General features: G+C 33.4%; 3 protein-coding genes across 3 annotated transcripts; 1 reads left to right on the top strand and 2 right to left on the bottom strand.

Moving 5' to 3' along the window:
• Positions 1–343: 343 nt before the first annotated feature.
• On the bottom strand, positions 344–1,754 carry LOC126691182 (protein ALP1-like). Its single transcript, XM_050386246.1, has 3 exons — positions 1,208–1,754; positions 885–1,116; positions 344–804 (listed from the first exon to the last, which is right to left on the bottom strand). Exons 1-3 carry the CDS (start codon positions 1,553–1,555, stop codon positions 344–346), a joined length of 1,041 nt encoding a protein of 346 aa, XP_050242203.1. The 5' UTR covers positions 1,556–1,754.
• Positions 1,755–2,299: 545 nt separating this feature from the next.
• LOC126690870 (L10-interacting MYB domain-containing protein-like) lies at positions 2,300–3,447 on the bottom strand. Its single transcript, XM_050385990.1, has 2 exons — positions 3,013–3,447; positions 2,300–2,921 (listed from the first exon to the last, which is right to left on the bottom strand). Exons 1-2 carry the CDS (start codon positions 3,361–3,363, stop codon positions 2,346–2,348), a joined length of 927 nt encoding a protein of 308 aa, XP_050241947.1. The 5' UTR covers positions 3,364–3,447; the 3' UTR covers positions 2,300–2,345.
• Positions 3,448–19,713: 16,266 nt separating this feature from the next.
• Positions 19,714–23,855, top strand: LOC126692822 (uncharacterized). The gene is made up of 3 exons (XM_050388587.1): positions 19,714–20,074; positions 20,448–20,789; positions 23,096–23,855. Exons 1-3 carry the CDS (start codon positions 19,859–19,861, stop codon positions 23,621–23,623), a joined length of 1,086 nt encoding a protein of 361 aa, XP_050244544.1. The 5' UTR covers positions 19,714–19,858; the 3' UTR covers positions 23,624–23,855.
• The last annotated feature ends 1,671 nt before the right edge of the window (positions 23,856–25,526 follow it).

Consider the following 25,526-nt stretch of genomic DNA (forward strand, 5'->3'; position numbering starts at 1 on the left):
TTCTCAGGCACATGGATGCTTTGCGTTATCGGGCTTGGACTACCATCTTCTTCGGCTTGGGCCTTAAGTCTTCCTGTGAACAGGTGGATCTGGTCCATCTGTTGTCGGGCCCCACAATTTCCATCAACATGAAGCACAAAATAAAAATGTAAAAAGATGATAAAATATACACCAATAATCTAAGTTTAAATTGTACTACATAAAAATGTAAAAACATATAAAATACATATCAATAATCTAAGTTTAAATTGTACAACACAAAAATGTAAAAAAGATGATAAAATACATACCAATAACCTAAGTTTAAATTGTACTACAGGATATTATAAAAAAAAGACAACTACTAATTATTATCCCTCCAAATGGAATTAGCAATGGAATCACGAAAAACCACCATCGCAGGGTCTGTTAAAGATCCTAAATTCTGCTCATAACTGCTATCTGCTTCACTATTATTTTCTCTTCTAGAAATTGAATCTCGATTGGCATTTATGAAGCCCCTATCATCCCTATCATTTAGTCTAACAAAATTATGAAGAGCCATAGTAGCAGATACAATAAGCATTTGGATATGGAATGGAAAAGATGGCATGTTTCTGATAATTCTCCATTTATTCTTCCACACACCAAAAGTGCACTCAATCGTACATCGAAGAGATGAGTGAGCATGATTAAATTTTTCATTTCTAGTTCTAGGGCTTCCACCTCTCCTTCGAAAGTCTTGAAGATGGTATGATATCCCTTTGTATGGTGCCAAATAACCTTTCATCATTGGGTATCCAGAATCAACTACATAATATTTCCCTAGAAAAAAAAATTCAATTGTTTTAACACACTCATATAATATGTAATTATAATGAACAATTGATTAACCAATTACAAACCTGGTGGTGGGTGCGGAAAGTTGTTACTCTGTTTACGAATAGTATCAAGAAAAATGTGAGTGTCGTGTGCTGCACCTTCCCATCCAGGCAAAACAAATGTGAATAACATATCAAAATCACATGCAGCCATCACATTTTGGGTTGGATATCCCTTTCTTCCAAAGTATGGAATGGACTTCTCAGTAGGTACAACCGCTGTCACATGTGTGCCATCAATCGCACCGATGCAATCCTAATAAAAACATTAATAGTTTTCAGTTCCACATGCATTGTATTATCTTATAGACAATAATACTTATTCAAATATACAATAGTACACATACTTTGAAATGTGGCCAATAAATTGGATGGTCTTGTATTTTGGTTGGAACTTCACTAAAAGTTGGATCCGAAGGCTTTACATATGCAGCTGCAAAGCGAGCACCCAACAGAGTGATCATCTTCTCAAAATGTCTACTTATGGTTTCACCCGAATGTTGAAATATTTCTTGAACCATTCGGTTACATGTTCCATGACCAAGTATCATTAAACAGATTGCCACTGACTCTTCTAATCTTATATTCCTTGAATGTTGAAGTCCAAAGTCACGTTCTAAAACTTGACACAAATTAAGAAACACCTCCTTTTTCATTCTAAACATGTTGTAACACAATTTCTCATTACCTTCCATACAACGTCTCACCCAAACCCACCCTGTTTGTTCAGAATCATAACAAGGAGTCTTATTAATGTACTTATTGAAATATGTCACAACTGCTTCGCAGGTAACTGCCACAAGCTGGTAAAACTCATCAGAATCGTCGTTACTATCATCATCATCAGAATCACTGTCACTGTCATCATCACTATCACTACTCTCATCATCATCATCATTGTTATCATCATCATCATCATCATTGTTATCACCATCATCATCATCATCATTGTTATCACCATCATTATTATTGTCAGCATTATTATAATTACTAGCATCATGATAATCACAATAATTTCTGTAATCCCCATCCATTAATAGTTCCATAAAATTGCTACTCTCATAAGTACCATTATAATTATCCATATTGGTTTAGGCTACACAACAAAGTAACAAATAATCAACCATTGCTAATACTTAATATAAATCAACATAGTAATCAACAAAGTATTACATAACTTTGTAATCAACATATATTAACAAAGTAATCAACAAAGTAATCAACAAAGTAATCAACAAAGTAATCAACATATATTAATCCAAAGTTAATACTAAATATTACATAACTTAGTTTAAAGTTAATACAACAAAAAGCTAATATTAGTCGAAATATGTTTACATTACACATATATTAGTCCAAAGCTAATACTAAATATCACATAACATTGTTTAAAGTTGATACAACATAGTTAATACAACATAAAACTAATATTAGTCATAAGCTAATATTAGTCCTAAGCTAATATAGAGTATCACATAAGGTTGGTCACTTCTTTTGCTTCCAAGAAATCAATTCTTGTAGGTACGCCAACTGTAACTCTGGCTCCTTGAAAGTTAGAAACATATCCCTATGTATCTTTTTTAGTAACGCTAAGGAAGCTTGAACCACAAACTTACTATCCACTCCAGGAAGTGCTCTCACAATCGCCATGACATTATCAACTGAACTTGGTGACTCTCGAGAAGTACCTTCAGACTTATTCTTATATACAGTTATTAATTCACTAATACGATTGTCCAACATTGCAGCTCCTCCTATCTTCTTCTTTTTCTTCTGTGAGGGTATTGATTCACTAGTTCGCTTAAGTCCTGAACTACGTGATTGACTAGTATGTCCTTGTTGCAAACTATCAATGTCTAAACTCATGTCACATTGATTATCCTTAAATTCGGAGCTACCATCCGAATCACTAGCACCCTCTTGTGGCATTGTTGGAGGGAGTGTATTTGAAGAAGGGGTCCATGCAGCTTCTCCAGTTGCTGCAACATCCCTAAACATTATATCAAGTTGTTCTGGATTCTGTAGACCTTTCTCTCGAAATTTTTTAGCTTTGGGTAATTCCTACAAAATGTAAAAGTGCTTTCACTCAGATAACAACAATATAAAAAAACTATTTCCAACTAACTACATATTAATAAAATACTCAACTCACCTTCAACTTTCGGTCCCACCAATCATCAGGAGCAAGAATTGTTCCCTTCGCTGTATCCCAACCTAAACCTATGTCATGCATCCTCAATTTTTCCCACAATCTCCAATCACCTTTTAACACATCCCACCTACTTTTTAATTGCTCCCTATCATAATTTTGACCGGTTTCATCACAAAATTTGGTCACTATATTGGTCCAACCTAGGGTACTAAAGGCAGCACCTTTATTCCTATTCCCAAGTTGAATCTGTTCCACACAAAGATTACAAAAAGTAGTGGTCCAGCTTGAATTATTATCCCATAATGCTCTAGCCTTTTTTGCCTCGGGGTTGGAAGTTGTGTTTTTACCCATCTATAAAGTTAACCAATGAGGTTGAAGCATATTAGCAAAACTATAAATTTTTTATTAAGATCAAAACAAATAGGTACAAGGACTAGCAGGTTCAATACAGAGAAGTCTATGTTCTATAATTTATGTAAACAGAAACGTTGCAAACATCTCTATCAACCAATAAATGCAACCTCTTTATCAATATCAAAGGACAAAAACTCGTAAAAAAATTCAAGTTAAATCAAAAGCTAAACATTTTAAGATCTATCTAGGGACCCCAAAACTCAACTACTACTAAAAACTATAGAACAGAAACTCAAGTCCTATCAACACCATATATATGTGTATACATATTGGATGGACCAAGTCAAGAACACAACCAGATCAGAGATGTTAAGAATTTGATACCCAAGATCATTTCCACCCACCAAAGTAAAAAACAAGATCAAAAACTCAAAGACCCATTAATCAAAAATAGGAGAACAACAAATTTCTGCAAAAAAACTATAACAGAAACTGAGAAGGAGCTCTGAGAATACCCAACCTGTCATATTATCTTTAACAATTCCAAACCATAAAGTGAAAAAAAAAAACCAAAAACAAAAACAAAGCAAAGCAGGTAAAACCCAAACCTATAAGAAATAAAATTATCTCATAGGGAAAACAAAAACAGTACTTTTGAAATAACACACAAAAAGTTTCAGTAAAATAAATAACAGCTACGGATTAAAAGGAATAAAACAGAGATGATTCTGCTGCTTGCTATCTTGTGTCTTGATGCCAGCTTGGTGTGAAAAATTTCGCTGCATGTTGTTCCATGCAGCGTCCCTGCTATGTATTTGTGTTGTTTGATTTTCTTAATTATGCTATTGTAATTTCCAGTTGTGTTTGGAGTAAACTAGGGCTTCCATCTCCAGTGTGGGGATATGTCAGGGGGGTTGAATTGCTTCAAAATGTTTACCTACCTAGCTAGCAATAAAAATGCATTTATTGCCGATTTGTTTGATTACTGTTACATAAGTGTTGGTATTGGTTATCACTTATCACTTGTACTAGTTTTACATTCAACAATAGATATCACAGGCATGAGGCATAACTTTCTTAATTGTTTTAGTAGTGAAACAAAGCAAACACTATCCATACATATATTATTTGGTCTGAAGTAAGCAAGATGAATTCATGAACTTTATCATATATGTTTTGGAAAATAGAAAGTAGAAAAACTTCTGATAAAGCTTTGCATCACCAAAACTAGAAATGCTTTTTAAGCCCGGTCCCAACTTAAAATACTTATATAACAAAATTAATAATAATAAAAAAATGTAAAAATATTTGACAGGTAAACAAGTATTATTAGCCTTAGGGAGAGTTTACTGTAGAGCATCTCCATTGAAGAGAAACTTGTATGCCGATGTGTGGGTTATCTTGACGAGTTTACCTATTTATTTTTTTATTTCTCTTAAAGACTCGTAATTGTATATTAATTTGAATGAAATGAACAAATATGTAACTTTTTGATAATTTATCTTGTGCTTCCAGGTTAGCAACCAGACATTAGGGTAGGGAATTGAATCTGTTTGTTATTTAGTGTCATATTTTCTTACTTAGATGTCTAATGGAAAAACATAGAGAGGACTGTAGAGATCTTCATGTTACAAACCAAAACACAAGCTAACACAACTGAAATATATAAGTTCTTCGAAGAGTACAAAATGTTACAACCAGTTTGTGAAGCATAACAATATCTCCAAGTTAATACACATTCATAGCAAGATCCGAAATTTTGTTATAACAAAACAAATAAACAAAAACACTTCATGAGAACATGTATATATTCCAATCAGCAAGATCCGAAAACAATACCCATTATATATTCATCAAACTAACACTTCATTATATATTCCAATCAGCAAAAACAAATAACAAAACAAGTAATGGCCCGTTTGGTTCCACTTTTTCAGCCCAAAACGGGTGTTTTCAAAAAAGCCAAGCCACGTTCTGCGTTTGGTAAAGTTCAAAACGCAACTTTTTTATAAAAGTTGCGTTTTGAACTTTTAGGAAAGCTGAAGGCAAAACGCGCATAGAAAATGCACCTTCAGCTGTCCATAAATCAAGACGCGCGTAGCGCGTTTTGTTATATTACCGTTGCATGAGTTGAAAGACCGAAATACCCACACGCCCCTCATCTCTGATCTCTGCTCTCCATTACGCATTTGACGCCTCCATCTTCTTCTCTCTGTGTCGTTCACTGTTCGTAAGTCTCTCTACTCTCTGTCTTTTTTCTTTTTGTCTTCCTTTTCTTCTTCCGCTTCGTCTTCCTCTTCTTCTTCTTTCTTTCTTTCTTTCTGGTTCTTCCTCTCTGTAAGTCTTTCTGTAGTTTTGGATTGTGGTTTGTTTTATGGGTAATGATTTTTCTGTGTGTTCTTTGGGTTGATTTGTCATGGGTATGGGTTGTTTTGATTTGGACCGAACCGGGGTTGATTCTCATGGGTTTGATTTGGGTTTTTTTGGTTTTGATTTCTCATGGATCTGGGTTTGATTTCTCTGTTCTTTGGTTGATTTCTCACTTTTGGTGTGTGGGTTTTGATTTCTCAGGTACCAAAAACACTGATCTGCTACCAAAAACCAGGTACCAACACTGATCTGATTTTTTTTTTTTTTTACCGAGTGTGGGTTCCTTTAAGTAGACTAGGGTTTTTTGACTTTTTCTCCATGGGTAGCCGACTATGATGTAGATCACTCTTTTTTGACTCGTTTTGCTGGGCTGCAGACATGGTTCCAATTTGGCCCAATCAAATGCCCAAATGCTAACAGGCACCAAAGCTTCAGCTCAGAGACAAGGCAGGGAGAGAGAGAGAGAGAGAGGCCCATATGCTTTTTGGATGCCCGTTTGGGAAAGTTTTTAAAAACCAATTTTTTTTTTTTACGGTACATCTTTTTCTTTTTTTTAACCACAATTTTCTCTTAGGTACCAAATTTTGAAATAGTTCAATTTTTAAAAAGGAAAAAATAAGCAGGCACGACGTTTTTTGGGTCTCATTCTTTGAATATAGAAAAATATAAACAGATTAGTAAATGATCATCTTAGTATTGCTTTCTTATGTCTATAATCTTCAATGTAATTTCTCCCTCTTCTGAAAATTGTTTAGAGATGGAAGAATTTAGGAATTCTTGTCATTTTCACGTAACAATATCTCCTTTAAATTTTTGTTGCCCATATCTTATAAGTCACTCTATCAGTTTTTTATTCTGGTTATCTGGTATGGCATGAACTTAAGTTTGTTTATTTCTATATATAAGTTCCTCCTTTACATTTTGCATCTTTCTTTGGAAGCTTCCAGTACCAAGAACTCTTTTAACCAATGTATATTTGCCCATTGTGAGAGTCGTGTCCCTCAAAAAAAGAGATTGGGGTATCTTTTTAGGGCACCTTTCTTTTTGGGTAAGTGGTATGGAGTCGCCACTTATTTTTTTTTTATACAAAAAATAAGAAAAAATACTAATTACAAAATATATGACTGAATAGTTCCATTCATTGATTGAATAAAAATTACATATCTAAAAAATTGAAAAGTTACATAGCTTTGGGTTCTAGTTACAATCTACCAAATATTTACATGGCTTGTTGTCTTAGTTACATTCTACCCAAAACAAATGAAGATAAGGCTAGATCTACTAAACCAAAAACCTAAATCCGGAGGCTAGGTTACGGAATGGGAAGGTGTTAGGCACCTATTCAGCCCAGACAAAGTTTGGTCTTCTAGATTCTTGTGACCAATGTACTATGCTATGCATGTCATGCATGATATGCTGAACACGTGAATAAAAAATTAAATCACACAAATTTATGTATGGATGAAATCTCTTCTTTTGTTGAAAAAAAAATCAGATCTATTTTTATTGTTAAAAAATGATTTGGATTTGTCAAAACATCAGATCTGCTTTGTGGGATGTAAAAAAAAGGTTTTGTGATGACAAAAATTCAGATATGTTTTGTTATATAAAAAAAGTGATTTTTGATGACAAAAATTTAAATCTGTTTTGCTATATATATTTAAAAAAAAAAGATTTTCTAAGAAGAAAACTTCACTCATAATCTAAATTTATGCAATCACGAATTAAAATAAACACAAACACAGTAATACACAATCTCTTTCTTTATTTTAACAATTTGCATGTATTAAAAAAATCAGATTTGAGAAAAATTTAGATCTGCATCTCATAAAGATGCAGATCTCTTTTTGTTTGAGAAAACTCAGATCTACATCTAAGGAAGATGTAGATCTATTTTTATATTGAGAAAAATTTCAGATCTACATCTTATAAAGATGCAAGTCTGCTTTATTTTAAGAAAAAATTCAGATCTACATCTTATAAAGATGCAGTTCTGTTTTGTTTTAAGAAAAATTCAGATCTACATCTTATAAAGATGCATATTTGTTTTGTTTTAAGAAAAAAAATTGTTCACATGCAAATTTATTGACATTCAAGAAAAAGATTATAACAATCATATAGAAAATATCATGCTTTCAACAAAAGGACAATTAACAATTCATAGATATTTGAAAAAGAAAGAGACATAATATGCATCATCATATCACAATAGAAGGGTGAAGGAAACAACCTCTTACATGAGCACACTATGTTCTTGAGAGGATGTTTTAGGATTCAAAGAAATTTGTTCAATTCTCTTTGAAAACTAAAAACTCTAATTTTACAGCAACACTCAGAGAGAGGATCAGAAAATATGTGTGGTTTGAGAGTAAAAAATGTATCCCTCTTAGAGCGTTCAAAAAAAGGTGCTGAATTATGAGGTTCAGTCTCTATTTACAGAGCTCAGAGGACTCTAAAAAATAGGTACGGATGATTAGGGTTTGAATTCGGACGCATCCTTTTGCGAAAATGTTGAAAAGGGCGTGCCTTGTCGTCACCCGAAGGTCATTGGGCCAAAGGCCACATGATGGCAATTCGGCACTTTTAGAGTGCCGTTCGGCTCTCCAAAAGTGTCGAATTGGCTCTTGGAGGCCGAACGCACTTCCGTGCTCGGGTGCCATTTGGATTCTCCTTCTAGGGTTTTTTGGCTAGTCCTTGTACCTAGACGTGTTTTTAACTTCCGTTTATGATTTTTTTGTCTCTTTTCTGGATAATTCAGGCTTTTTAAGAACAATTATCTTGTGGATAAATCTCTTAAAATAAATCTTGATAAAGTTCAGATTATCCTCAATTTTGTTGTTATCCAATCATCCATTTTATTCCTATGCATGAATCCCTATTTTAAACACTAATTATCAACCAATCACAAAATTATTTAATTACTTTTAATTGTTTAACCATTCGGAATTAATTTAAATTGATCATGTGTGGTCGATTCTACCTAGACACAATGCATGTTGACCATGCAAACTTGATCATATGATATCTTTCGATCCGATGGTCCGATTCAGAAATCGGAAACACCATTACGACCATTAGAATCTTAAGATCATTTTTATGATATGCAATAAATGAATTAATGCATGTAATGCAAAGGCAAAATGATGCATGTGACGCAAGAATACTATGATGCATGTGATGCAAGAATGATTTTTTTTTTTGGATACATGAATGGTCATGCCAATCATCTTCCTTGATTAAATTATGGGTGCAAAATCGAGTGTCTACACCCATGTATATTTTTTACCACTATAACCCAAGTATACGCCCCAGCTTTAATACACCCCACCATTATAACCCAAGTAGGTTTTTGAACTTTCACCAAGTTTTCTGCTCCCAATTTATCACCAGGTTTCTTCTAGATAAGACTAGGGACCATCAAAGGCCTTCATTGTGGCTTTGATGATATTCCATATATCTTGTTTCTATGCATGATTTGGTGATCCCTAAATTTAACAAGTAGCCGAGGAGGGGACATTTGCAGATGCGGAGAAAATCAAAATAATAGAAAAAACTTGTTTAGATTCAATTATTCATAAAATGAGCTAAACTCAAGCTTAAAGTTTAGGCTTGACTACTAAATAACCCGAGCTCAAACATATTAGTGTGCTAGCGAATATGCTTGTGAGTATAAGGCTTGATTAAAGTATGTATAATATATATATTTTTTATATGTATAAATAGACTTATATAGATTCTTGATTGGATTGCATAAGGTTGTAAATATGTTCAGAAGATATCAAGTTATTATTTATAATTTATTGATAATGTAAAATAGTATATTTTAGTAGTACTAGGTGCTGAAAAGGTCTGAAAGACTGTGCATTAAACTGTGTAAAATAAAGTACAATGGTTTGCCTTATATATAGGTAGACAATGTGTGCTATACAAGGATAATAAGTGTAGTACAAGAAACCTAGAACAATGGGCCTAAGCCCTTTGTGCTTATATTCTAAAAAAAAATTTATATATTTTTTAACAATATTAGGTTGGTGAATCTAATTAATTTGTATAAGTTTATAACATGAAATCATTGTATCTAATTAACTCAAATGATATAATTTAACTATAATTTTAGCATATGTTTGTTAAGAGTAGCAAACGTTGAACCATGCCTTGCCCCCCAGCCCCCAAAAAATGGATTTTTTTTTTTTTTTTTGGTTTGTTTGGTTTAAGTTATTGCAACTGTAGTGCTTTAGGCCCAACTTGGGCCCAAGTTCTTAATTAATTTGTTATCTAATAACATTCTTGGCCCACAATGGGAGATCCCAATAATAGTTTGTTGCTATGATGAATTGTGCCTTCCTATTGATCCACAACTACGCCACAAGTTTCTAGCCAAGGACACAACTCATCGACCAAACTTCCCCTTCTGAGTTCCGAGTAGGACCTCAATTCCTAAGGATAATGTGCTCTCCCCTTTCTCTCGTGTTTCTCATCCCAATTTTCCCAACCCCCGACACCATAACCTCCTTCCCTTTTGTACTCTCTTGTTGATGGAGTCCTCATGATGACAAAATCTTCCACATGTGTGTGGGACCCATTGATTCATGGGGCAAAGTGATCATTTGGGTCTATAGCATTGTTCTTGCCTATCAAATCAGTTATCAAAAGTGGGACCCAATCTTCTGACATTGAGAGGATTGCTTGGTAACTTGTGCCTAACACCAATTAGGTGCTCGGACGTATGTTCATCTTTGGGCCTCCTCGTGTCTTCGGCTGAGGTTATGGATATGAACGTTGAGTCTTCTCCTACTTTGCCCATCCTCGGGCTGAGTGTAATCTCTAGAATGGGCTTCCTCATCTCTTCGGCCCAACTTCAACATGAGCCTACGACCATTCCCACCACAACAATGATATTTTTTTTTGCAATTTTATATTGCTTTCATTTTTATCATTGTATTGCACAATATTGCTATTAAGTTATTGCAATGATATCTTCGTTGCAATTGATTAACACTTGAAGATTTTTGTTGCAATAGATTGCAAAAATAATTGGTATTTAATTATTACTATGATTTCTTTGCTTTAAATTATTGCACCAAATTTGTCTAATGCAGTAAGGTATTAAGGCATCTATTGCAACAAAAAACTATAAGTTATTATAACTAATTATTGTTAATACAATATGTCAATGTTGGACCTTGCCCTTTGAAAGGGAGCGAGAGGTTTGCTTTCGTGATCGATCCCATCAAGCATGGAAACAGAGAAGGTGAAAATTGGAAGAAAATAAGGTTCTTCAATGGAGGACACACATAAAAGCAGTAGAGAGAAAAGTATAAAACTTTATATTTGAGAGAAATATAATCTGAAGCACTCTACCACTAAATGAATACAAGAGAGCTATATATAGCTCTATAATCTTAGCTGTACACATTGGATTCCTTCTAACAAACTATAATTTGTTACTCTAACTAACTCTAAATTTGTCGCGCATAATTTACTAAAATATCCTTACAAGGAAAATATCAGAGCTTGGAAATATCTGGAAGTTTGGAGAAGGGGAAGAAGAACAGAGGAAAGGAAGAAGACTGGGCTACTGATGTTACCAATATGGTGTCGTTGCTTTAATTCAAAATGCTGTCTTTGTGTCACAAACATAACAACCACTTTACTAAACCAAATGACACTGTATAGAGTTAGAATTAAAAATAACTCTAAAACGGCATTGTTTGGTAGTTACTGTTAGGAACTTCCCCTTTTATAAACATGTGTGCTTAAATGTGACCTAAACATGCACTAGTATGCGTTGGGGGATTTCTTTTTAAAAAATGGAGTTGCTACCAATCATTGGAATTTGATTTGTGATCGATCATCTATATCTAATTGATATTATTTTTAATTAATAGAATTAGGTCTTCGAACAAGAGCTAGATTCGAGAATTTGCTTATATTTGGGAATAATCCTACGCATATGTCCAGGGATGGGTTTCCATTCTTTTTATGTTTTTGAGCTGGGCAAAGGCTTTCTTTCATGGTTTTCTTGTTTTGGAGCTTTGGAGGGAAATGACTATATAGGGTTTTAGGTAGGTGATTTTTCTAGGTTTGGTTCTATTTAGGGGGTGAAATAGTTGCTGTCTTGTGTTTGAGAAAATGGGGAAAATGAGAGATCTTTTCCAAGTGATTTTCAAATTATACATGGGAGGGGTTTTAGGTTTTCCTTTTGGGTTGGTTGGGTTTTGTCTCTTGCATTTTTGGTGGATTTTTCTAAATTTAGGGTGAAAGATAGTAGTGGTATTGTGAGGTGAAAATAAAGGTGGCAGAGGGAGGGACTATTCCCTCTACCAAGACTGTGGGAGTGAGGGGATTTATCTTAGGGTTTTTGGCCCTCTTGAAAGGCTAAGTAAGACTAAATTAGTAATTTAATATTCCTTTATCAGGAATGTAATATTTCTAACTAACCTTATGTTTGACTCCAAATTACAAAGCTAGCTTATTTTTGTTACTATTCATAGGCCCCATTGCACTTTTTGGTACTATTCATGGGTCCTCTTGTACTATTTCAGCTAACTTTTACCTTTATCTACACTACTTTCAGCAAAATTTTTTTTAGTTTCAGCAAAATAAGCGGATCCCAAACAGACTCTAAGACCAAGGGTTCGTTTGGATACCTCTAAAAACTGAAAACTGAAAATATTGTAACAAAATAATTTTTAAATGTGTGAATAATTTGTGGGTCCAGTGAATAGTGCACGGGACCTACTGGAAATGTGAAACACTCTTCTCAAAAAAAAAAAAACACACACACACACACAAAACGTAGATGTTGAACGCAGACATTGTATCCAAACGGATACTAAATTAGTTACTGCACCACTTAAATTCAATTTCTTAGGGTCTGTTTGGAATCCGCTTATTTTGCTGAAACTAAAAACTTTTTACTGAAAATATTATAGATAAAGGTAAAAGTTAGCTGAAATAGTACAATGAATAATTTGTGGGTCTCGTGAATAGTGCACGGGACCCACTGGAAATGTGAAACACTCTTCTCAAAAAAAAAAAAAAAAAAAAAACGAAACGCAGACGTTGAACGCAGACATTGTATCCAAACGGATACTAAATTAGTTATTGCACCATTTAAATTCAATTTCTCTTAGGGTCTGTTTGGAATCCGCTTATTTTGCTGAAACTAAAAACTTTTTGCTGAAAATATTATAGATAAGGGTAAAAGTTAGCTGAAATAGTATAATGAGATCTATGAATAGTACTAAAAAGTGCAGTGAGGCCATGAATAGTAGCAAAAATAAGCTGAATGATAAAATAGTCTGGCAAAAAATAAGCTTTCCAAATAGAGCTTTAAAATCTAACTATTCATTAAGATATATTGAGAGGTATTGAACCATGTGCAATTGCTCTTGATGGCTGAGATTGAGAGTTAAGAAAAATAATTGTTAATCAACCGTTCAATAAAAAATTTAGTGGAAAAATTGCATGATCAAAATCAATTTTACAATGATTTTCATAATTATCTGACATGGTTGACTATAAGTGGTGGAAAAAAAAAAGTAATTGGTCAATATGAAAGTGACAAACAACTATTCTTAATATGCTAAATAAGATAATTGTGATAATTGATATAAATTTAGGTAGGGTAACTGTTTTTTTTACAAGAGTAGTGAAAGTAATTGTATATGAGTATCGTAAGGCATCCGGATCCCACAATGATGGTGACACTTCGAAGTTCTACAACACCCACACGATGGTAACACTTCGAAGTTCTACGACACCCACACAGTCGTTGTCACCTATATCAATCACCAACAGACGGTGATTTGACGCAATTGTTAAAGAAATTTTGTCGAGAAACCGCTATAATAATAGAAATGAAAGAAAACTAGTATGTAACTTTAGGATCAATTCAACAATTGTTTGACATTACCAACAGCACTTTTATGTTTTTACTTCGGCTGCACTTGTTACTTGGAGCAATACGAAAAGTCTACACCACACGGCTAAGAACCCTTCTACATGTAGTAGAAACTAGAAAGTAGAAACAAAGAGAGGGGTAAAGTGTTTTTCTTCTACTTTTCACATTCTCTCTACCCATTGATCATACTACCCTCTATTTTATAGTTTCTGCACGGGAAGTAATGAGCAATTATTTATAGGAAACCAAGAAGACAGATCTTAATTATGGATGGGACCGAAGCCATTGTGAGCATACTCATTAAGGTGGTCCATCCAAAACTTCTAAGTTCTAAGCACTTAGGAATGTGCTTGAATTACAAGCTCTTTCGATATAGATGTGGCTAGAAGATTTGGTTGCTAAGGCCATGTGAAAGGTTGAGATGGATATGAAAAATGACAATAATTGTGAGAACATGTAGGAACTTGGACTTTTGTTGCTTGCCATTTCCCTTCAATGTTTAGTCTCTCTTTTATTAATGGGGTCAATGCTTGGTCTCTCTTATTATTCTGGGAAAATTGATATTTATATTAAGGATGTATTCCATGTGATATTATGTATTCCTTGAATTTTAAAAATCTTAAATGAAAAGATATAATAAGGTGGTGTGTAGATGGAATTTTATGACGAAATCTTTATATAATCCAAATAATTTCTTGAAATCATATACCTAATTGAAACTTTTTGATATTTTCAGCAAAAACACTCAAGGTTTTAATCTTTCTGCTCTCAACTTTATACCGATGTATATAAAAGAAAAGATATTGTCATCGTTTTTTTCCCTCCCTTTGAAGTGCATAAAAAGAAAACATATATCCATTGAATAATTGCTAATTCTTGCACCTGCTTGGTGGGTTATGTATTGCAGTGCACATCAACTTCACTGGGTCAGCCTTATTGCTTTAAGACTAATTTTTTTTTAAACACAGTGGGTGGCTAATTTTTTAAAACTCTGTTAGACAATAGCATTTCTTGAAGAGTTCTTCAAGAAATGCTAGCTTCTAACAGAGTTTTGCTCTTTATACTAGATTGGAACTCTGCACTTTATACTAGAGTCTAGAAGAGCTTATTAGCAAGATGGTAAAGCTAACTATTTAGTGTAACTACTGACTTTAAAGTGCTGTACCTGTTTGATTACAAGCCTCGATTGATAATAAGATCACTCTCTTTATGTTGGACAAATTTAATAGGAATAGTCTTCATACCCAATCAAACCATGCCACGTGCAAATCTGATCAGATAATTGATTATGTTGTAGTTACTCCACCAATGACTCAACTATCACATTTGTGTGTGTACGATCTTAAAAATTGTATCAAAAATCAAAAGTGACATTCATATCTCTGTCAGAAAATTTATCTAACCACACCAGAAGCACTAAAGGGTTTCCAAATTTCAAATTTGTACTACCAATTACCAAACCACCAAAAAAGCCATAATTGCTATATTGTCTAGGATGTGAACGCCTCACCTTCTTTTGCCTTCCTTAAAAGCTCTTCCTTTGTTTTCCAACCAGATGTATAGAGTGGTAAAGAGTCTAAACCCTAAACACTAGAATGTCCCACGCGCCATGGCCATCTCTATATATAAAAGAATATTAGAATTTATAAGTTTTAGGTCCTTCGTAAATAAAAATTATTGTACCCGTCCGTATACGGCACACTTTGGGTCCCTATGTTTTTTTATGTTCTTCTTGCTAGTGAGAAATGAGTTTTGCTAGGGGAAAAAAGAGTAGAGAATATTCGATAATGTTTAATACAGCTTTGGATTTGATTTGGTTCTCTTAAGATTATATTTAGGCTTCACAATTATATTTTGTATTGATAGGTTTATGATTAATGTGAACTCCATACAAATTAATTATACATAAAAATTAAAAATGTATAATAGTTCGAATTTGCAAGATTATAGATAGTTGGGAATAGAAAACGAATAATATATAACAATGAGCCTAGAAACACAAAAAGTTAATAAATTTTTTTCACAACTGATGATGAACGTGATTTTTTCAGACAGTGACGAATTTATATAAAAGTAATATTACTCAAATTATTATAATTTGTCAACTTAATTAATAAGTTGTGAAAAAAAATGTAAAAAATTTTGTGTCCTTAATATTACTTAATTTTTATACACTCTTAATTTTTTTAACCCATTTAATCTAAAAAAAAAATAGATTCTATTGCACGGATTTAAATAAACCAAACCGTTAATAAACAACTTAGACTTAGATTGGAAAAAAGAAAAAAACTTTTTTGTGTTCATTTATTCAACAAACGAGCGAAGCTCATGTATAAATATATAATAGTGCATTCGTAAACGATGACATGAGTATGAGGCTCAATTTAATTGTATATAATATTATATGTTTATATATATATATATATATATATATATACAAATAGACTTATGTAAACTTGATATTAGATTGTGTAAGTTAGTAAATAAGCTCCTCATAGACCAAATCAGCATTGATAATTTATTAATAATATAAAATTTCCATTTTGTAATAAAAATTATATATAATTTTTAAGCTTTTTATTAGAATTTATAAGTTTTAGGTCTTTTGTAAATAAAAATTAATTATTGTACCCGTCCGTACACGGTACACTTTGGGTACCCATGTTTGCTAGTAAGAAATGAGTTTTGCTAGGGGAAAAAAAGAGTAGAGAATATTCAATAATGTTTAACACAGGTTTGGATTTGATTTGGTTCTTTTAAGATTATATTTAGTCTTCACAATTATATTTTGTATTGATAGGTTTATGATTAATGTGAACTCCACACAAATTAATTGTACATAAAATTAATCATATATAATAGTTCGAATTTGAAAGATTATAGATTATTGGGAATAGAAAACGAATGTAAATATATAACAATGAGCCTGAAACACAAAAAGTTAATAAATTTTTTTTTTCACAACCGATGATGATGTGATTTTTTTCGAATTTATATAAAAGTAATATTACTCAAATTATTATTGTAGGAACCAAGTATGAGACTTCTGGGCCTTAAATCATTTGGACTCACAATTTATTTGTAGTGGACTTGAGGATTTCTTACTCTGGGTCGTTCTCGGCAGAGAGACTCAAAGCAACACTCAGTTTATACTTTCTCACTTCACTGTTTTCTTTCAGTTTTTCTGAACCCTCTCTTCCTTCCAAACTTCTGCTATTTATAGCCAAGGTTAGTGGTGAGATTACGTTTTCAGCCTCTGTTAGTGCTATCGAAGGTCCAGTATTATCTGATTTAAGTGGATTTTTAGGTGAGAGTGGGGTGCAACAATTATGACCTTGGAACTTGGTTCCAGCTTAGTTGATGGTGCTCGGTAATGCAGTTTACCGAGCATATCGTGATTAACCCGGACACGGTTAATAAGCTTGTTCGGGGAACATATGCCGAGCACACATCGGAACGCAAGGCCCAAATTTTTTTTTTTTTTTTGCGCTAAGGCAGATCCAAGAAGGGTTTAGGGCAATGGGGTTGTTCCTGTTGGGCCTGGACCCAAGGGCCTTTATGGGTCTTGGGATCTCGGTGCCGTACAATTATAATTTGTCAACTTAATTAATAAGTTGTGAAAAAAATTGTTAAAAATGTTGTGTCCCTGATATTACTTAATTCCTATACACTCTTAATTTTTTAACCCATTTAATCTTAAAAAAATAAATTCTATTACACGGATTTAAATAAACCAAACCGTTTATAAACAACTTAGACTTAGGTTGGAAGAAAAAACTTTTTTGTGTTCATTTATTCGACAAACAAGCTAAACTCATATATAAATATATAATCGTGCATTAGTAAACAATGACATGAGTATGAGGCTCAATTTAATTGTATATAATATTACATATTTATATGTATACATATATACAAATATACTTATGTAAACTTGATATTAGATTGTGTAAGTTAGTAAATAAGCTCCTCATAGATCAAATCAGTATTGATAATTTATTAATAATATAAAATTTCCATTTTGTAATAATATAAATTTTAAGCTTTTTATTAGTTTATACAAACAAATAATTCTATCTAAATAATTCAAATATATATTATAATTTCAACTACAATTTATTTATTCATTTGTCACACACACATATTTGTGATTGAATACAAATTTTTAGTCGTAGTTTTTATTATATTTAATAAAAGAATTAGTTAATCAAGTAATTTGTGAATAAGTTTGAGCTTATTTAAAAATAAAATAAACCATGTTAATACTTTGTTGGGCTACTATGTCTAATATATAAGTCAATTAAACTCAAGTTTATTAACTTTATTGAGCTAATATGTCTAATATATTTAACATGGTATCAGAACCAAACTTCGTTTTTGGCATCAAACAACTATCTCTAACACAGCAAACAAGTTTCCCATGTGCACAACATAGATCCATAGTGCCCCTATTTGTCTTTAGATTTGAACTCCATGGCATCACACATCTCCCATGGATCATCGTTGCTGTCTTGCCACTATGTCTTAGATCATAGCCTAAGCAATCTGTGCCTCCCCTTTAAGATTTGTACAAAATGAGCCTTCGCATGAATAAACCAACAACATAGACCTACGAGCAAAACCAAGAAATCCGCTGGCTTCTTGCCTAGGCACGCGTCGACACTCGCTGCCAAAGGTATTGTAGAAAATCTCACGCATCGCTTTAGATTCCTCCAACTTAGATCGTCCTACAGTCACACAATATTGTATAATACATTGCGTTGCTAATATGTTTAATATATATTAAACATGGTATCAGACCTTGAGTTTGATTTGTATTTAAAAAAAAAAGAAGATAAATAAATAATTTTTAACATTAATACTCCATTTGGTTGCACTCACTTGACCTAGCTATTTTTTCCTATGAGCTTCTTTATTTATTTATTTTATTTTTTATCTAGACAAAAAGTGATGCACGTGGATGGTTTGATGTCATGTTAACAAAAGTCGGGGTAACTAGTGTAGAGTGCATCTGATTGACTATTTCCAACTAAAGTATAGATTAGCTTTCCAGGTTACTGGCTAAAGACTGTTAACCTAGTAACTTCGCTAACTTCCCACCATTATTATTATGCGACCTTTAGGCTTTAGTTAATGGCTTTAGTAATAAAGTAGTGATTTGCAAAAGACCTCGTAAAGTTCAACTTTTTTTTCTTTAATAGGAATAGCAGAAAGTAAAAATAAAAATAAAGTAAAAGAAAACGCAGATCGATATCCAGAATTAACGTGACCACTGACCACCTCATGCCCCCGCACCAAGCTTCCGAAAGTTGTAAAAGGTGGCCTACTGCCTCATCATATTTGGATTTCCTTTATATCTCACCTTTTTTTTTTTTTTTAAATTATTAATTTGATTTTAATTGTCATTGTCCTTTTAAAGTTTGGTAATGAGATATTTTTTTGAGAATGAGCTAACGAGATTTAGTACAAAGCAAACGCTATTTAATGTATATATGTCACCATACAAGTTCACTAATTTTGAATCATTTTCACATTCTCGTCTAAACTAAATAAACAATGTTACAAACATACAAGATTTCACAACATTTTTTATATATTTAATAAGTTTTTATTGATTTTCATTTGGATTTATTGTCTATTATTAATATTGTTACATTTTTATGTACTATTAATAATTTGTAACATTCTTTTAGCGTGATAGTTACTCTACAAAGTTATTCAATAAATATAAAGTTTTTATAGAACGGGAGGACAACGACTAAAGTATAAATTTTTTAAATTTTTTTTTACATATATATATTTAAATTAGATTAAAATAAAATTTCTATACGGTATATACGACATCATCTTTTTTACCAAATATTTTTTTGTCTACAATATTTCTCAAACAAAGTTAGCTCATTTACGCAAACTGGTCTGCAGAGTTCGCCAACTGAATCAACTAATAACTCATTCTTTTTTCAACTAATCTTTCATTGTGATGGAGAAGTAAGAAAATATTCGTGGGGTCAAAATGCGTTGCACGCGCCCATGCTGCATGTGCACAAATGGAAGACATTTCAACAGACATTTATTTTTCTCTTCTTTTTTCGCCCGGTACAAACTCCAGGCTCTCTCCTGTCTTCCACTCACTTTCCAGCTCTCTCTCTTTCTCTCAGCAATTTCATCTCTCTCTCTCTTTCTCTTCCAAATTAATAGCTAAAATCTTTGAGAGATATGGGTCGGCTTGCACCGCTATCAGAGGAACCCATCAACGCAGAAGACGATAACACAAACAGCTCAAAGAAAGGCAGAGGTCAGACATGGCGGAATTGGATCAAGACCCACTTCTCCCTTGTCTTCAACAAGAAATCTGACCTCAAGATCCTCTTAAGCGTTCTGGGTTGTCCTCTCTTTCCTGTTCCAGTCCACCCCAAACAACCCCTCAACGAGGTAAACCCTTCTTCACACTCATTTTCCTTGTTCTTACTCACTAGATATGACTGTTAATTCCATTTGCTACTTCTGGTGCATATTCTTTTACATTCTAAGCAGAGTTTTTTTTTTTTAATAACTAAGTATCCTATGTTGCTGAGCATGTTACTTTTCCACTAATATGCCACTAGTGAGTTGGGAGTTGGGACTCCCACTAAAATTGGAATCGTTAAAAGGTCTAACCCCAACTGTCTGTGGCAGCTAGTGTGGCTCTAATATTCTTTATCAATTCACATGCACTATCCAAGTTGCATTGCACACTTTACAAAAGCAAAAGAAAAAGAAAACCAAAACTTAATGTTCATTGAGATGGGCTTTTGTTCTATAATAGGTCTCCTCCTCAGCTCAATATATCATACAGCACTTCGCGGCGGCGACAGGCTGCCGGAAGCTAGAGGGGACAGTGAAGAACATTTTTGCGACCGGAAAAGTGACAATGGCCATGGTGGATGATCTAGGCTCTGCTGGCTCAGCTGCAGGAGCAACCGGAGTTTCACAAAAAGGGTGCTTTGTAATGTGGCAGATGGTCCCTAATAACTGGTTAATTGAGCTAGTTGTGGGTTCTCACAAGGTTGTAGCAGGTAGTGATGGTAGTGTGGCTTGGCGCCATACACCATGGCTTGGTGCTCATGCTGCCAAAGGTGGTGTTCGACCTCTCCGACGAGCTTTTCAGGTAAGTACATATATAGTAAGGAATTTACAATTTTTAGTTATACTTATAATGGTTATGGCTTAGATAATACTCACATATTTTTTTGATTAAAAATAGAAGAAGAGGAAGGTTGTTTTTGCAAGAAATGTAAAGCTGGAAAATTTTGTCCTAAGGAACCTATGACCGAAATTGGGTGTTGCTTGTGTTTTAACTTTCGTATGTCCTTCCTCGTATATGGTCCTAAGTTTTCCCCATTAGTCTTCCACTTAAATAATTGCCATTGGTGGCCACCTATTTCATGACGTGTTGATACCATAGCATATGATACCCAAAATCATTTCATTTTTTGAGATAGAAATATGCTCCAGTCTAATATAAATTTATGTGTGTAAAGCTCTTTCTTAAATATTTGAATCTCTACCCTTGTCCATCTCATACTCTGAGGACACTTATATTTTTAGAGTCACGTTAAGGATGGGTATGTGGTGATCATTTCATTTTAATATCGAGGAAATATCTTGCTTCCAAAATTAAAAAAAGAAAAAGAAATTGAGGAAATATCTTGGATTATGGGGCAAAATTTCTTGTTATCGAATCATAAATCTAAGTTTAAATCCTATGTTCATGGGTGTTTTGAGGTGATGATTAGTCGTTATCATATAAAGGAAGTTATAGATTTAATTTGAATATGGATTATGATCGGGTGCGGTAGGTGCAATATCTAGGATATTATACACGGCGCAATTACTCCATTCACAAATTTTTTTTTTTTTTTTTTTTTTTTTACTATTCTCACTTTTTAGCTTTCATTTTTTAATTTTTCTAATTGTTAAGATTAAAAATTGTTGTTTTTAAAAAAAAAAAAAAAAAATTTAATCTAAGTCATTGAAAGCTATTGTATCAGGTACACTTGATCTCAATCTATTATCAAAAATATTATTGTGGAAATGCTGAAACTTTTGAGGGGAAATTAATTGTTTGGTTGGTCACTTGCTCATATCCCAACACTAATAACTCAAATCTCCTCACTCAAACCCATATCCCAATATTTTACAACTCTAACTCAATAAACCCATAACTCACTCTCGTACTCGTTTGGCTGAAGATTTTCATAATTATCTCAAATTCAAAAACCTACATTTCAGTCGCTCACTGGGTCTCAGATAGCATTGATTGCATTGTACAAGCACTACAACGGCAATAGACTACCCGCGTGTAATACCTCTCTCCTCTTCACGCCTTTCCCACAAAATCTCATTAGCTTCTCTCTCCATTCTCTCCACAACTCCTCTAGTGGTTAGGAGAGTAATGAGGAAAAATATCCGTTGCTCACAAAAGCCTGCAGTGATGGGACGAGACATTGCTGTGGGACTCATGTTTGTTGGAAATTTACAAAATTGCCACTGATAACTCAAAACTCTTAACTTGAAAACATTTTCACTGTGTTTCCAAAATTGCTCACCTATCACTCAAAATTATGAGATATTATCACTGAGTTAATGGCTTGGAAATTCATCCAAACAAACATGCTACCTGTGGACCCTACCGATTTTGGGTTATGAGTTAACAAAATTAGGATTTGTTAATTTAGTTCAGGAAAATCCAAACAAGGCCTAAATGTTTTTGTTTTGGCCATAAGGAGGGGCATGATATTAAATGGTTCGTGCATAGACCTTATTCTTCCTAATATGATTGTGTCAAGGATGTAGGGCAGATTTAAAATATTGTGAATAGTTTTTTTTTTTTTTTTTGTTTTTTGCCGAATAAAATACTAAGTTGTTGAGGATAGAGGTTTTTCCTCCTTTGATAATAATAAAATACTGATTAACAATGATAATAAATTAATAATGATGTTATTTCAGTTTCACTAAATCAAAAAAATATAGGTTCCCAGTGGTCCCTATTCAATAAAAATCGATTAAGACACCACCCTTCCGGCCAAAACATCGGGTCTTGTTTCCCAAACACATGTTTGAATCATTCAAAACCCATTTTTGGGGCAATAATGACTTGAAATAATTTGTGTGGGTAACGTCCTTTCACCATAATTATCATCAATGTTTTTGTATAATTTATTTTAGAAACTTTTTTGCATTAATAGTTATCATCAACTTAATATATCAATTACTTTAAATTACTTTTTTTTTTTTTTGGTGTAGGTAGAATATCTTATTCAATATGAAGAGAAAATTGGTCACATCCCCATTAATTTTCTAGTTTCTACTATTAATGATTAGTACTATGCATTTATTTTTTCGTACATTTGGTTTGGGATAAGATATGGGGGTCGTGATTGATGAAGGGAAACTTTATAAATACATATGTAGGGACTAGATCCTATGGCTATATCAGCTGTATTTTCTTTAGCCCAGTACATGGGAGAGAAGCGAATCTCAGGCATTGATTGTTTCGTGTTGAAATTGTCTGCTGATCAAACGGACCTGGCTGAACGTAGTGATAGCACAGCAGAGATGATCAAGCATGTTGTATTTGGCTACTTCAGCCAAAGAAGTGGACTACTTGTTCACTTAGAGGACTCTTACTTAACCAGGATTCAATCCCCTGGTACGCACCCCACATACTGGGAAACCACAATGTCAACAAGAATCGATGACTATCGGATGGTGGAGGGCGTGATGGTAAGCCACGCCGGCCAATCAAGCGTGATCATCACACGATTTGGCGATAATTTGAAGCCGCCGGGCCCCGCGATCACACGGATGGAGGAGACGTGGACCATTGATGATCTTGCATTCAACGTCCCTGGTCTCTCCATCGATTGCTTCATTCCTCCTACAGATGTACAAAAGGATTTTCCCGAAGAGGATCTTGTTTGGGGATCACCTTCAGATTGATGATCTTGATTTTGATAGTTGGTGCTAATTACTTCTTGAAGAACTTCATCTATTTTGTTGACTTTGACCACAATAGGTGACCCTTTATATAATTTTTGTGTACATATGTTTTGTCAATGCAATTTATCCTTGAGGAATTAATTGTTATTGGATAATGTTTTGTATACGATACATATATGTGACCTATTTACTTAGAATTGTTTCTAAATATTTGATTTTGTCGTATCGCCAATGTAACTGTTAAAAGAAAAAAAAAAAAAATTGATAGTGAATGGAGAATTTGAATTGTGATTTTTTATTTTTATTTATGAAAAAGAGCATGCAATTTCATTAAATTATTAGATTCTTGCCTTACCTATGTAAGATAATTTTTTGAAAGAAAAAGAAAGGAAACAACTCTTTTATATTTGTGCTATGCTTAAATCTCAACACATCTTCAACCTATCCCTTGCCTCAATGTGATTATAAATAAATAAAAGGCAAAAATTCAAAACTAACCCTCTAACTTTTAACTTTTGTCATTTCAATTCTTTAACTTTTAGTTTTATCATTTCAGTTTTCTAAGTTTCTATTTTTGTCAATTTAGTATTTTGTTAAGTATCAGTTACTCCTCCCATTAAGTTTGGCTGCTTTTTTATTATATTTTATTATTATTTTTTTAAATAAATAATTTTAGTAATTAAAAGAAAATAAATAGAAAATGTAAAAAAAAATTGTAAGGGGAATGACGCCGTTCCCCTCCCCCTGAAATCAAAACCGGAAAACGGAAAAAGTCAATCTCAATCTCTCTTTTAAGATCAGTCTCTCTCTCTTAAATCCACCATCATATATGCATTATGCTTTAAAGCAGACAACCACCAAACCTCAATATTTCAACAAATCAACCCATAACGCACAAACAAACCCCAAAGCAAACAACACACCCTCGCCAATCGACCACCTAGCTAATAGTAAGCATTAGCCATGGGTCACAGTCATTGATCGACCACCATTGCCATGATTGAGAGAGATTGAGAGACGAACAGAGAGAGAGATCAAGAGACAAACAAAGAGAGAGATCAAGAGACAAACAAAGAGAAAGAAATGAAATTGATTTGAGAGAGAGAGAGAGAGAGAGAGAGAGAGAGAGAGAGAGAGAGAGAGAGAGAGAGAGAGAGAGAGAGAGAGAGAGAGGTATTGAGTTGATCTAAGAGAGTAGCAGTAAGGGTGTTGGCGGTGGCTTTGACTTTGACTTAGGGTCATCGATCTCCCCCCCCCCCCCCCCTCGCCCCACACACACACACACACAGGATGAAGATTGAAGGGGATCTTCCATTTTTTTTTAAATTTTCTTTTAATTACAAAAGTTTTTTTATTTTTATTTTTATTTTTATTTTTTTTAAAAGGGGTCAAACTTAACGACAGTAGTAATTGAGACCTAACAGAATACTACATTAACAAAATTGAAACTTAGAGGACTGAAATAATAAAAGTTAAAAGTTAGAGGGCCAGTTTTAGATTTTTGCCTAAATAAAAAAGAAAAAAGAAATACTATAGCCTATATGTTGATTAATGGTGGAAACTATGTGGGTTCGAATCTTGTTCACACAAAAAATTAACTGATATTTTGACTTGATGACGATAATTTATCTTACTCAGTTTGTGGTGGGGATGGGGTTTTGAACATTATTATTATTTTTTGGATAAATACAAAAGAGTTTCAACATATGATGTATACTTTATGATAGTTTCATTAAGCTAAGACACCAATTGATTTATGGTGTAGGAATGACTCAAACCAAAAATCTTATTTGACTTTACCAGTTACACTAATAGAACTCACGGGGTTTTGAATTAAAACATGAGGTTCATTTAAAGTTAGAACAAGTGCTGGTTGCCATGCTCTGTCATGTCTTGATATATT

This window comes from Quercus robur, chromosome 7 (genome assembly GCF_932294415.1).
Source record: "Quercus robur chromosome 7, dhQueRobu3.1, whole genome shotgun sequence".
In the NCBI taxonomy this organism is placed as follows: Eukaryota; Viridiplantae; Streptophyta; class Magnoliopsida; order Fagales; family Fagaceae; genus Quercus; species Quercus robur.